This window comes from Actinia tenebrosa, unplaced genomic scaffold, assembly GCF_029948245.1.
Source record: "Actinia tenebrosa isolate PJP-AT-01 unplaced genomic scaffold, QUT_ActTen_1.0 PGA_scaffold14__42_contigs__length_11649687, whole genome shotgun sequence".
Lineage (NCBI taxonomy): Eukaryota > Metazoa > Cnidaria > Anthozoa > Actiniaria > Actiniidae > Actinia > Actinia tenebrosa.
In genome coordinates this window covers 10310396-10323421 of record NW_028292574.1, presented here as the reverse complement: position 1 = coordinate 10323421, position 13026 = coordinate 10310396, and the positions used below count along the sequence as shown (strand labels likewise).

The following is a 13026-nucleotide window of genomic DNA, read 5'->3' as shown; positions in this document are numbered from 1 at the left end:
AACATTCGGTATGTGCCTAATGAAATGTCATGGAAGCGCTTTGATTGACACCCACCCAAATTTATACTTTGCAGCGAAGTACTCCAGTTTCGTTTATTTTGTTTTGTACGTTATAATATTCAGCTATTCAACCAAAACTCATGGAATTTTAATCAACTCTTTGTTCCATATTACATACATTCCTTACTATACAATGGACCTTAAAGAAAATTTAAAAATAAAACATTTGTAGACAATAGAGGCAAAGACTGAGCAAAGGTAAACTCTAAATGGGAGTATTATAATGCGGAGGGAAATTGTTTGAGAATTGAACTTGGTAATCGGTATTTAAAATGCGTAATGTTTCATAATGACCACTCGATGACAATTTCTGACTAAGAACATTTAATTTTATTAGTAATTATTATACAAAACACTAGTATTTACAGATTAAACTTTCACCAAAGCTATAAATTCCTTATCTGTCATCAATAGGTGGTAGATAATATTTTCTGTTTCATCTTAGACCTTGAAATAGCCATAGATTCCAGTAATCTTAAGCATGTATTTAGGCCTAAGGTTTATGTAAAAGATACAATGTCTGCATTTTTTGTATGAGGAAGAATTGGAGAGTTTTATACTGTATTTCTTACAGCATGCAAAACCCTTGGGTGCACACAGAATATTGTCTGTTCTGTCTATTGGCTTATCATCTAAAACTTGTTGGTCAGTTAGTTGATGGTTGGGTTAAATGTCGCACAGGTCTAGGTCTTCCCGAGTTAATGATCAGCTGGGTTGATTGCCCACATGTTTTGCCTTCTGATTCACTGGCTCTAGTTGATCACAGAAGACAGGCTATATCGTACAGGATATTGGTAGCTGCGTCATTATTTAGCACCCCTTTTCTTTTTCGAAGCTCCCTTATCTGAAGAAGCTGAACCAGGATGGTGTGTTTTCTTGGGCTGTGCTTCTCGACGACTTATCTAAATATAAATAAAGTCATAATTTAATTATAAAAGAAATTAACAAATCAAAAATTCCCTTGAGATATAAATAACAATGAAACAGCTGCCATGTTGGTCGATCTAACAAGAGAAGCTATAAGGAATAAACTTATAGACCCCTTCACAGTTCCCTGTGCCATCTTCAAAGATAGCCGTGCCTTTGCAACATAGCAAGACAAACAGTGAGCTTGCAATGATAGAGATGTGAACAATTGTCCAATCTGTTAAAAAAGGTCTCTATCTTTGCAAGCTCACCGTCCGTCGCTTCAATGCAAAGGCACGGCTACCTTTCAAGATGGCGCAGGGAACTGTGAAGGGGACTATAGCTTTGCATCATCATCCAAGATGGCGGCTATGATGTAACATGCACATTGCTCCATAGACAAGGACAACATACCCCTTTCATGATTTTATTCTTGAGTTCTTGCTGCGTTAGTGGCCTCTGTTCCTCGTCACTGCCTGAAGAGTCTTCACTGTCATAATCGTCACCAGTTGATGGGGGGACAATGTTAACAGACATAGAGCCTGGCTGTGGTCCTTGGCCAAGTAGACCCACGGGGACGGAAGGTTCCTCTTTTTCAGCCTCCTAAGTATGATTAATATTTAGTTAGGCTGCCTTCATAATGTATGGCAGGGGGGGCAGGTGGAATTCAGGGGGGGATCAGGAAAATTTTGGTAGGAAAAGGGGGGGATGGGCAAATTTTTATCAGAAAAATTGGGGGGCGCACAATTTTTGGAAGAAGCTACAAGCTTTGCTTAGGGGGATCGTATTTTTTTGCATGACTTTAAGGGGGGTGTTGAAAATTAGTCTCGACATTTCAAATTTTCACCTGCCCTTCCCCCCTCTGTCATACATTATGAACGCAGCCTTATTAGTAGAGGATTAATATTCAATAGTTGAATACGCCAGTTTGATACATTCTTACCTTTGTAACATGAAATCCATAAACTTGCAAAAGCTCATTCGTCCTTTGCTCAATAATTCCCAAGAACTGCATCATGTTATTATCAGTAATGCCCTCCTTACTGCCGAGAAGGTTCTCTATTGCTGACTTATCACAGTTAATCTTGTTGAACAAGGAATCTATTCCTGATTTCAGTTGTTCAAGTATCTTCTTGGTCTGCTTGTGTTGGCCTTCAAACTGTTCCTGCTTGTCGGCAGTTGAGTTGAGTTGATCTTCCAAACCTTTCATTATGTTTTTTCTTTGAGTCTCCATCTCTACTCCTTCACTCTTAAACTTTTCTATGTCGGCATTCACCTGTATAGATAATTCACAGCGGCACTGGTTATTTTAATTCCTGGTTTCCTTGACAACATCTCTGGGATGTTGAATTGTGTAGTTCCAGAAATTATCCATACCCCCTTCAACCAGGAATTGTTTTAAAGACCCCCCTACCCCAGAAATTCCAATTTTCTTCCATACAAACTCCCTCAGGGTTCGTGCTGAGGTAACGACTTAAAATTCAAGGACTATTCAAGGAGTATACAACTGGACCCAAAAATGAATTTTCAAGGAGTATGTTCAGCTAACTATGCCAATGTAAAATGTGGTTGCACATGGCCAACTTTCAGATTTTCCGATCTTTCTGACTAGATCTATTTCAGAACCATGCAAGTAATGATCAAAGCAAAAATTTAAGGAGTTTTCAAGGAGTTTCTCTAAAATCGTAAAACTCAAGAGCTTTTCAAGTGCCCTTGAAAACGTGAATTAAATTCAAGGAGTTTTCAAGGAGTTTAAGGAGTAGCACGAACCCTGTCACTGTAGTTTTTTTTCCTCTTTGACCCCCTATCCTTTGGAAATTCCCAATTTCTCTGTCTGGTGGGTATGAATAATATTTCTGGAACTACACATTAAGCATAAACACCAACATTAATCAATGTATTAAACCCTGGAACAAGCTTTGGAGTGATTGGAGTCAGAGCACTGCTAATGATCAATTAATGGAAATATGGAGAAGGATGAATGGAATAGGAAGAGTGGGATGAATAATTAAATAAATGAATAATTAAATAAAGTTAAAGGTGGACTAATAAGATGAGATGAATGGATAGATGTAGAGATAAAAGGATAAATCATTCAGTGGGTTGGTGGATGGATAAGATGGATGGACGCGATAATAGTTAAATGAATGAATGGATGGATGGATGGATGGCTGGATGGATGGCTGGGTGGTTGGGAAGATGGATGGATGGATGAACCAACAGAAAAAAGAATAGATAAATAATAGGACCCAGATAATAATTTACTTACTTCATTGATCTGTTCTTGTACCATTTCTATCTCATTATTTAACTCATTAACATAGTTAAACAGAGCAAAATTCCTATCTTCTACTTCAATGAACTTATTAACCAGCAAATCAATGTCTTCAATTTCTGTCGAATCTTTGATCTTTCGGAAGGCTGACTCATAAGACTGCAACAGAACAAATTAGAGAGACTTAAAGAAAAAGTATTTTTCATTTTATAGGAGTGTCATGAAGGGGTAATATATGAGCTGGAATTCAACTTTTATTTGCTGGGAAAGTAAATGGGATTTTATGCGGTGATCTGAGGTTTAGACATTACAAAATGGAAAATAAAATGGGAAACAAAATGGGAATGGGATTCAATTTTTCCACAAATTAATTATGATGTAAATAAAATTTAAATCAGGAAGTTGAAATGCAAACATTGCCAAAAAAGTTGTGCAGCAGAATTTTGATATTTGCCTCCAAGCATGTGCAGTAGAGTCAATCGTCCAGTCCCCTTTTTTCCAGTTTTAGGGAGTCTTGATATACAATTGACAATGGTGGGACTGGGATTTGGCAAAATGTGGGCCTGGGAAATGGATTACACTTACCTCAATCGTTTCCTCAGCTTTATCTCCCTTGTCTTTCTCATCCCTTTTCTTTTTGCGGTAACTCATTTCTCCTTCCATCAGTTCTGCTCGTTCTTCTCCTTTTACTCTCATGAACTCCTTCAGCCTTCGCTCATGGTCAATGATACGCTCTAACTCCATGAATTCTGTTTTGTATTGTGCAATGTCTTTGTCGTTCTTTTCTTTCAGTGCAAGCATTTTAGCTTGAGCTTCATCCCTGAGAGAAAGAAAAAGGCTTAACACTTGCAATATTAGGGTGACATTATTTTTGCACTGCGCTGTTCAATTAACTCCTTGTTAATCACCCTTGAAAGGCAAAAACACTAGCTGCAAATGTACATCTCTGAGCCACAAGAAAGAAAGAATGAAAAAGGAATTGAAAGAAAGTAGAAAAATGGGACAGAAAGAAAAAAAGACATCATTGCCACCACACCAAAAAGGAGGAAAAACCCTGGATAAAATTCAATTACCTGGCATCATAAGCAGCAGTAGATGTCTCGATCAATTCACTTGCTTGTCTCTTGTAATCCTGGTAAACCTTGTCCAGTTTTTTATGGCAGTTTTCATAGTACTGTCGTTCTTTCCTTAAATTGTCTATCTCAGATCTGCACTCACTGTTTTCTGCTAGTGCTTTATTGAATTTAACATTTGCCTAAAAATATATATAAAAAAGATTACATGCTCAACTTGCATGTTGATTTTTATGGAGGGAGAAAAAGCAGAGAAGCTGGAGAAAACCCTCGTAGCAAGGGAAAGAACAAACACATCAAAGAAACCCATCACACATGGGACAGAATTAACCCGGAATGGGGGGGGGGGGGTGGGGGGTGGGTACTCCCCTATATTTGCTATATAGGTACGTGCCGCCAAACGGTATGGTTTTCAGCGATTCTACTCTGGAACAAGGTATATAAAATCGCACTCACTCTGGAACAGGGTATATGAAATCACGCTCTCTCCTCTCTGGATCAGGTACCTATTTTTGCAATACCGGAACAGGGCATGAATTTCAGTGACTTTACTCTGGAACAGGGTCAGGGTTCAGAAGGCTCAGCGGCACATCCCTACCCTAAACGGGAATGGAACTTGCAACCCCACCAGGCCTATACAGCAGTGAGAGACTGTCACCCGTACGAAACGTGCAGCGCTGTGAAGCGCTGCAACAGCGCTTTAAAATGTATGCACAGCGGAAAAGCAGCCAATTTACCTCCTAAATATAGCTATACTGCAGTGGAAGTCATTTTGCAGCGGGCTGTCAAATCGCCATGCAGCTCAAGACAGCGTTTAGTATCGAAATGCAGCCACTTAACAGCGCTGTTCGGCGCAGCTAGATGGCTGTCACGGGCTACAGGATACTACAAGAATCAGTCTTGAGACTAATTCATTGCTAAAGTTAGTTTGAAGCAGCTTTGCAATCTTTTACAAATTTTAATTTAAAAATGTTTAAGCTTATAAACAGCAGTTTATGACCAAAAAATGATTAATTTCAAGATGAAACAACATTGAACAACGGATTTTTTGCATCTAAGCGAGCTAATTTCGCTTTCTCGCTGAAAACACAAACAGGGCTTTTTCATATTTTGAATTTGTTAATTACTTACACTTTAATTTTTCCGACCTTTAATTCCTGATCAGTCTTCTAGCTTGATCAAATAGTTTGCTTGGGTATCGCAGATCGATATAAGCTTAGCATGTACAATATGCAATGAATGAGCTGTGTTGCAAGGTCGCCGTCAGCAAACATTTTGAATGTTCGCATGGACTGCTGATAAGCACCAAATTATATCGCTAAACAGGCGCATCAGCTTGACCAGGAATACAGCTAACATCAACCCAGTGCAATTACTTGAAAGCCTAAAAACCAGTATACAGAGGGCAGTTTTGCCAGGTATCATGATGGCAAAAAAAAAAAGGATAATGCGGGATGGGGAAAATCATAACAAATCACTGAGTTAGAGTTCAAGTCCGAGTTCAGCTACATCGGAAAAATATATCAAATTTAACAGGTCTAAATCGATCGAAGGATTCCCCTAAAGACAGTCCAACTCGATTGTAGCTCTAACTTGATGTATTTTACGCGCCCAACTAACCGGAAATGTATCAAATTAACATACCATACCGCTGTTCGAAATCTAGTTACATGACCGCATGACCCCGACGTGTATGAATTTAATTCAGTGATTACTGAAATTGCCTGCGCTCCTAATATACTTAAATAAATAACCGTTATTTTCCCTCAAATTTTATAATGGAACGTTTAAGCAGAAATATGCAAATATGAGCAAGCGTGTAGCACAAGGACGGCGGTGACAGATATGTCCCATTCACCATTGCATAACTAGCCTTAAGAATATATTTAGCTTTAAAATGACCCTTTTAATTTCCTAGTATTACTTTTTTAAGTACGAACTGAACTGAAATTTACAGGGAAAACCGTTCGAAAGTTGTAACATGGAAAGTAAATATTTGACACAAGGGTAATTGAAGTGTCATATATACCCTGCGGTCCCTGAGTGCTTATTTGATACGTATTTGATATCCTTCAAGTCAAATTCCGCATTGACACGAGATCTACATGTGACCAGATCAGAAGTGCATGTTTTAGCGACGTCATGACCCCGTTGAGCGGTATTTTCAAATAAGTGTTCGAGTTCAGTGATCTCAGTTTAAGTCCTTAATTCACAATGTATGCGCTAGTTTGTTGGTTGGACGAAAAGGCTTTATAGTGTAGTTCACGAAGAGGACATAGTTTTGGGTGAAAATGCAACTCTGGAAGAAGGCACTCTGTATGAAGTAAATGGAGGTAGACAAGTCGAAAAGGCAGCTTCAAGAGATAAAGTCTGTTTCAGGTAATTCTAAACGTAACTTAGTTCTTTTCAGAACTAAAACAATACGTAGATCGGTGGCATAACCGTGATTTGTTTCTTTTTCTTATTGTTTCTCTTTCACATTTTGCTTTTGTACTATTTGTACTTTTCGACTTTTGCAATTGGCGCCCATTTTAATGTTTGCACTCTGAGCTGAATTTAATCTACTAGTTGTTTATTTGGGTACTATATGCCCGACTATATGTTTGGCTAGTCAATCTGCAAATGTGTATTTAATGTCAAACAATTTAATGTTTTTTCTAAATTTCTTTTATTATCAAATGATCTTTTATTTAGACCAAAGCTTGCATAATTATTGTAGGCGGGAACCTTTTTTATGTCTTATCTCCGGACACAAATGGTTCCTCGTAGGTGAATCGATCATTCGCCTTCCACATTACAAGTTATCACTAAACATAATAGCTCTTCTTACACCTATATTTTCTTGCGCATTTTTAGTATATGCCAAACGATGTGTTACAGTTTGGAAGACATAGGACTAAAGACAGACTTCGCCAAGACAATCCGGAGCAAGAGGGGATCCGCCAAAAGGAAATTTAACAAGCGGCTTTTAAGAACATAAGATAAGAACGTTCGTTTAATTTGATTTTTCTTACTCGGCTATTAAATGTTTTATTGAGACCGCTCTGCTTTTTGTAATATAAGATATATGTGTTTCCGTTTTTACATGTTTCGCATCTCCGAGTAATGCTAAATTGGTCATTGTATTAAATAGGTTATCGCGTGTGAATGTCGTTCAACCACATTCTCAATATTATATTTAGGCAGCAGTGAGCGAACTAGTAATTTAGAATGCCTAATATATGTCATTGCCTAATTAAATATTATCAAAAAATATTAGTCTTGCGTGTCTTTCAACAGCGCTTTGTTCAACAGTTGATGAAACGTGTTTCATGTCTTTCAACTGCGGCTTCCATATCGCTGTTTTCGCAGCCTTTTAGCAGCCTTCCCTCGTTATAAAACAAGCGCTGCAGATTCGCTGTTATTGGTTGAATTTTCGCTGCCAAGCGCTGTCGGAAACAGCCAAAATTCACAACTGCGGCAGCCCCCCATTTTACAGCGTTTTTACAGCGTTTTTACAGCGCTGTTACAGCGCTTCGTGAGGCGCTGTTGCAGCGCTTCACAGCGCTTCACATTTCGTACGGGCATTGCCACCCACAATGGCCAAAGGGCTAAAGTATTCACTGTAATGTAACACTTATAGAGTCATTAAACTGATGATGGACGATGGACATCGTCCGAAATAACTATTCAAGAAACTTCTAGTTATTCTTTTTGTCTATAAACTCTAAGCCCAAAGAAACATTTTCACATTTTAAATATTGAATTTACCTTGTCCAGTCTATTTTCTAACACTCTGATTTGTTTCTGTGTTTGTACATGCCTTGCATGGCTCATATGAACACTAAGAAATATTAAGAAAAGAATAAAAATTAACAAAAGTAAAACTACAATTTTCGTAGAAGATAATATAGGTAAGTTGTAGTGCTTGGGAACGAGGTTATTCCGGGTGAAAGCCCTTGGAATTAAATTCGGAAAAATTAATTTCCGACCTCGTACTACAATTTTCGTAGAGAAGTATTCAGGGCTAGTTTAGCAATAGCCATAAAGAACTGAGGGGAAACAAAGTCACTTTACAACATGTGAACATGTGAAAAAAAAATTTGCACATGCAAAAATTTCCTGGATACGTGTGGACGGGCCTTATAGTCCCCTTCACAGTTCCCTGTACCATCTTGAAAGGTACGTAGCTGTGCCTTTGCATCAAAGTGAGACGAACAGTGAGCTTGCAATGATAGAGACATTATTTTAACAACTTAGACAATAATTATTATTTATGAGTCTCTATCATTGCAAGCTCATTGTTCATCTCGTTTCAATGCAAAGGCACGGCTACTTTTCAAGATGGCGCAGGGAACTGTAAAAGGGACTATTGGGAAATTGAGGGATACACTCCTCCCCCCTCCTTGAGCAGTGGGCACTAGGACCCTGGTATTAAAAGTACTTATTTTATAGCTAGAGACCTTGGTGAGACCAATAGTCCTTGCATATCATTGGCAATCAATGAAATTGTTCTCTTATCTTATTTTTTTAATTACTTACCCGCCCATGTTCTTTCTTTGTTGACTGATTTTCTTTTCCATTATTCTTATCTAAGAATAAAATTTCAATTTTGAAATCAAAACAATTACTTTCAGAAGCAATATCATCACATGAGGGAAAACAGGATAAGGAAGAAAGAAAGAAAAAAGAGAAAGAAAGGCAAAGAGAATTAAATTCTAATTTTTTAATAAGAATTGTCAAGACTGTTTGGTTTGAGAGTAAAAAAAGGAAAGAAAATGAGAATGGTTGAATATTCTGCTTCAGCTAGTGGCAGAGCTGATTAAATGTCATTGTACTGTAATTCTTTTGTTTCACTAGAACCTCAAAATGCTTTGTGCTTCGTCATCAGCCAGAATATCAAATGTTGGCTATTTCAATTATTAATAAATAGATTATTATTATTATTATATTTTATTTCATTTGTCATACCTGATTACTTAGATCATTAATGTCATCTTTGACTGCCTGCAATTCTTCTCTTAAAGTATCTGAGGAGGATAAAATAACGTTATATTAATTCATTCAATATTGATTATCATGTCATAAATATATATTCAGTACAACATCAAGTTTCTAATATTTATTATATCACATATAATGTGTAGTTCCAGAAATTATCCATACCCACCAGAATTTTTGAAGGGCAGGGGGAACAGAGAAAGAACAAAAATTGCAGAGTTTGTATGAAAGAAAATTGGAAGTTCTAGGGGTAGGGGGGTCTTTAAAAAAATCCTACATGAGGGGGGTATGGATAATTTGTGGAACTAAACAATAGACCCTTTCGGCTCGGGCATAATGTTTTGCCCATTTCAGACCACGTGTCATTCTCTTAAGTATAAGATTCTTTTTATAAATTGCAGCCATATCCATGTGTCTTCTCATGTGCAACCATTAAACAAAGAAATGATACTCAAGACAATGGCACATGATCTAAAAATGGGAAACATTACAGAGGTCTATTCTCTTTTCTCACCTTCTTCATTAAGTTTTTCATGTAAGGTATCAGTATTTACTGCATCCTGGTAATAAAAAATAATTGTGTTACTCAATAATAATGAAAAATGTAGAAACTTAGAAACCCTAAACACCTAAAATATGTCTGGAGTGTTAAAAATTGTGTTCTGACCAATCACGTGCGACAGTCAATTAGAAATGAATTCATTCTTACTTGCGATAGGCCAGAATACGATACTAACCATTCCAGTCACTTTTTAGGTGTATGAGCAATATTGCACAGGTAGTCACATGTGTGTCCGTACATTAATAGTTGGGGCTGAAAATTTAGTTAATACTAGCAGAGAGTGTAGGGGTAGTGGAAATTAAATATTATAATATTAGCATTTATTTATTTTACCTTATTGATATTCTGTTCACTCCCAGCAAGTCTGTTGTCCTTCATCAGCTCTTCATTTTCCTTCTGAAGTGCTTCGATAGCAGCTCTGTTATCAAGGAAATGATTACTATCATTAAATACTATTATGTTGGTAAAGCAAAGGCATGCCGTAAAATTAATTCTGATTACTAGCCGTCTAAACATAATGTGATTATCATTCTTTCATGCTATATCAGTTCTAGCGTCCTATATATATGTGTGTCTCTTTGTTTTAGGGTTTATCGCTTGTTCCTTTGACAGTATAATAATAATAATATTTATTTATATAGCACAGATATATGAAACTCTGTTTGCGCTTTACAATGATAAGAAGCAAAATAAAAATATAATGTGTAGATTATTGCACCCAAGGAAACTGAGAGTAGGTGAGCCCCTCCAAAGGGATCCCAAAAAGGCAAACAGGCTATATCAGCACCATTGTTCTCTACACTCCTGTTACCTCACTTGATTGACAGACAGTTTAAACAGTCACTGTTAATAACTGACCTCTGTTTTCTTATTGTATTTTGGGATTCTTCACTGTAGGCCTTGCGATCACCTTCCATTATTCGGTACTGTCGTTGAAGCTTGGCCAGCTCTTGCTCAGCTGTTAGAGAAAGCAAAATTTAAATTCAACCCTTTTTTTCGATTATGATATTTTTTCTAACTTATTAGAGTATTGCATTATTAACAAAATATCCAATAAGTTTGTGATGGTATAAGTGTCATATTTCTCAAGGGGGAGGGGTGGGAGTGGCTATGGATCTTAGCGAAATATATAAGTTTCATTCAAAGTTCAATAAATATCTTTATTTAGATGCTCGATAAATCTAGTCACTAATTCATTGGACCCCTGTTTACTCACCAATGCCATCTAGCTCTGCCTCGCTAGTATCTGAACGTCTACTCTGTGCCCTCTGCATGTTGATGGTCTCTAAAACATATATCACAAAAAAAATGTAAGCGAGCAATGTTTTATGTTGTAGTTGAACCGCAAAAACGATAAATATCTCTTTCTTAACGATGAGAAGTTTAAAAATATATCTTTTTTAGAAGAAAAATAAGAATTAGAATCAGCTCGAGCTAAAGTAATTTCAAGGACGAACTCGAAAATGTCGAGGAGACGTTCGTCGACTTCCATAGAAAATTCTCTATAAAAGCTTTTTATCTGTATAAACCAGTAAAAAGAATTTCCAAAGTCTTATTCGGGATTTTTTTAAACCGGATAGATACCGCTCTTCTTCTACAAAATAAATTTGGACAGTTTTCTAATGGAAATTGGAAAGGCGTCCGAAATTCTAAACGAAAATTCGAAAACGAGTAATTTAATTCTAAAAAAATAAAAATAATTCAACAAATTTTTTACTTACCGAATTATTAACTTAAAGACTAGGGATTTTTCTTGTAAATGCGTTTTAAGAGTGTGTATTTGTTGTTTTTCTGGGGAGGTTTTCGGTGATTTGTTTTAATGGTCGCCAACAAACTCTGTTTTCTTGACAAAATGTTACCCTGTTGTCATAGTAACCGACATCAGCTGGAAAAAAGACCGCAGGCTCTTCTTTTTAGTCCCTAGTGTTCGCTCTCTTTGCGCAGACACAGGAAACCCACTCGTGCGTTCAAAACAAACCAAATATCAAAACGATGAAAAAATAGAAACAAAAGCATAAAAAAATATTTAAATCTTCAAGAGAAGGGAATGGTTTTGTTTTGTCCGCCAGATTAGAAATTATTACGATAAATACTACATTTTCCAACACAAAAATTATTTTACAAGGTCATTGGATTCACCGTGTAGTATATTATGTAGTCTTTTTTACTCCGACGAAGGACTAGCGTCAGGAACGTCAGTAAGTTTTTTCATCTTTTCACGGTGTAAAATTTATCCTTTTATCATTACTGTGTAATACAATGCACTTGTCCCGGACCCTCGTCTCCCGTGACAGGGCGGGTAATTGGCTATTCTCTACTTTCACATCCCTATAATACTTTGCGTCTTTGGGGGGTAACCAGAAGGTATAAACCCACTTATTTTGTTGAAGCCTGATCAGACAATGTTGAAAGTACCTTGTTTGGTTTCCAAAAATAAAATGAAGAAGTAAAAAACAGAAAAAGATAGAAGCTTGAAGACGTTTAAGGTAAATTTTAAACATTCGTAAGTCGATCCAATACATTTTCTGTGAGACCAAAACTCTTGATGATCTGTACACGCAAAAATAACTTGGAATAAACTGATAATCAGTATTGTTCAGATAAAAGCAGGTATAGTATAAATTCAATTAAGAAACCTTTCAAATTTGGGACAGTTTTTTTGATTGGTTACCCCTCGAAAGATACAAGGCATTATGGGGATATGAAAATAGAGAATTCTATAGGAAACATTTCCTATGTAGAATGCCATCACGTGACCTGTTGGCTAATATCTATTTCTAAACTGATTTGCCAACAAGCATGTATAGTGGCCTATTTACGATAACTTTCGTTGAACACCAGTTTTAAGACTTGGTTTCCCGCGGAGCAAAGCGATTGACACTATGTTCTAACCAGTTACGTAATAAAACTTTGACATTCATAACAAAAATATATTATATTTTTGACTTCAGATATAATTTTTCCGGTTAATTTAATGCTGAAACAGATCATTCATTTAAATTGCTGATTTTCTTTGACCCAAACTTCGTAATACCGAATGAGTAGCGAGCGAAATAGCGGGGAAAAAGCTGATCGATGTTATAGAGTTAATAAGGTCTAGGGCAAACGTCGAACTTTCCATTCACCGAACTTAATTACATCAAAGAATGTCGCCTCATTATCACCTGATA

General features: G+C 36.8%; 1 protein-coding gene across 1 annotated transcript; it reads right to left on the bottom strand.

Moving 5' to 3' along the window:
* Window positions 1-164: 164 nt before the first annotated feature.
* LOC116296549 (uncharacterized) lies at window positions 165-11704 on the bottom strand. Its single transcript, XM_031704583.2, has 14 exons — window positions 11578-11704; window positions 11073-11141; window positions 10715-10814; window positions 10190-10274; window positions 9809-9854; window positions 9265-9323; window positions 8836-8885; window positions 8065-8137; window positions 4315-4496; window positions 3827-4061; window positions 3236-3400; window positions 1910-2242; window positions 1381-1569; window positions 165-962 (listed from the first exon to the last, which is right to left on the bottom strand). Exons 2-14 carry the CDS (start codon window positions 11128-11130, stop codon window positions 867-869), a joined length of 1671 nt encoding a protein of 556 aa, XP_031560443.1. The 5' UTR covers window positions 11131-11141; window positions 11578-11704; the 3' UTR covers window positions 165-866.
* Between the last annotated feature and the right edge of the window lie 1322 nt (window positions 11705-13026).

Excerpts from the sequence above, each read along its gene's own strand:
- LOC116296549 (XM_031704583.2), bottom strand. The coding sequence starts at position 11,130 with ATGCAGAGGGCACAGAGTAGACGTTCAGATACTAGCGAGGCAGAGCTA. Across the intron at positions 10,275-10,714 it reads AATACAATAAGAAAACAGAG|AGCTGCTATCGAAGCACTTC; the intron begins GTCAGTTATTAA and ends CCTTGATAACAG. Across the intron at positions 2,243-3,235 it reads TACAAGAACAGATCAATGAA|GTGAATGCCGACATAGAAAA; the intron begins GTAAGTAAATTA and ends TTATCTATACAG.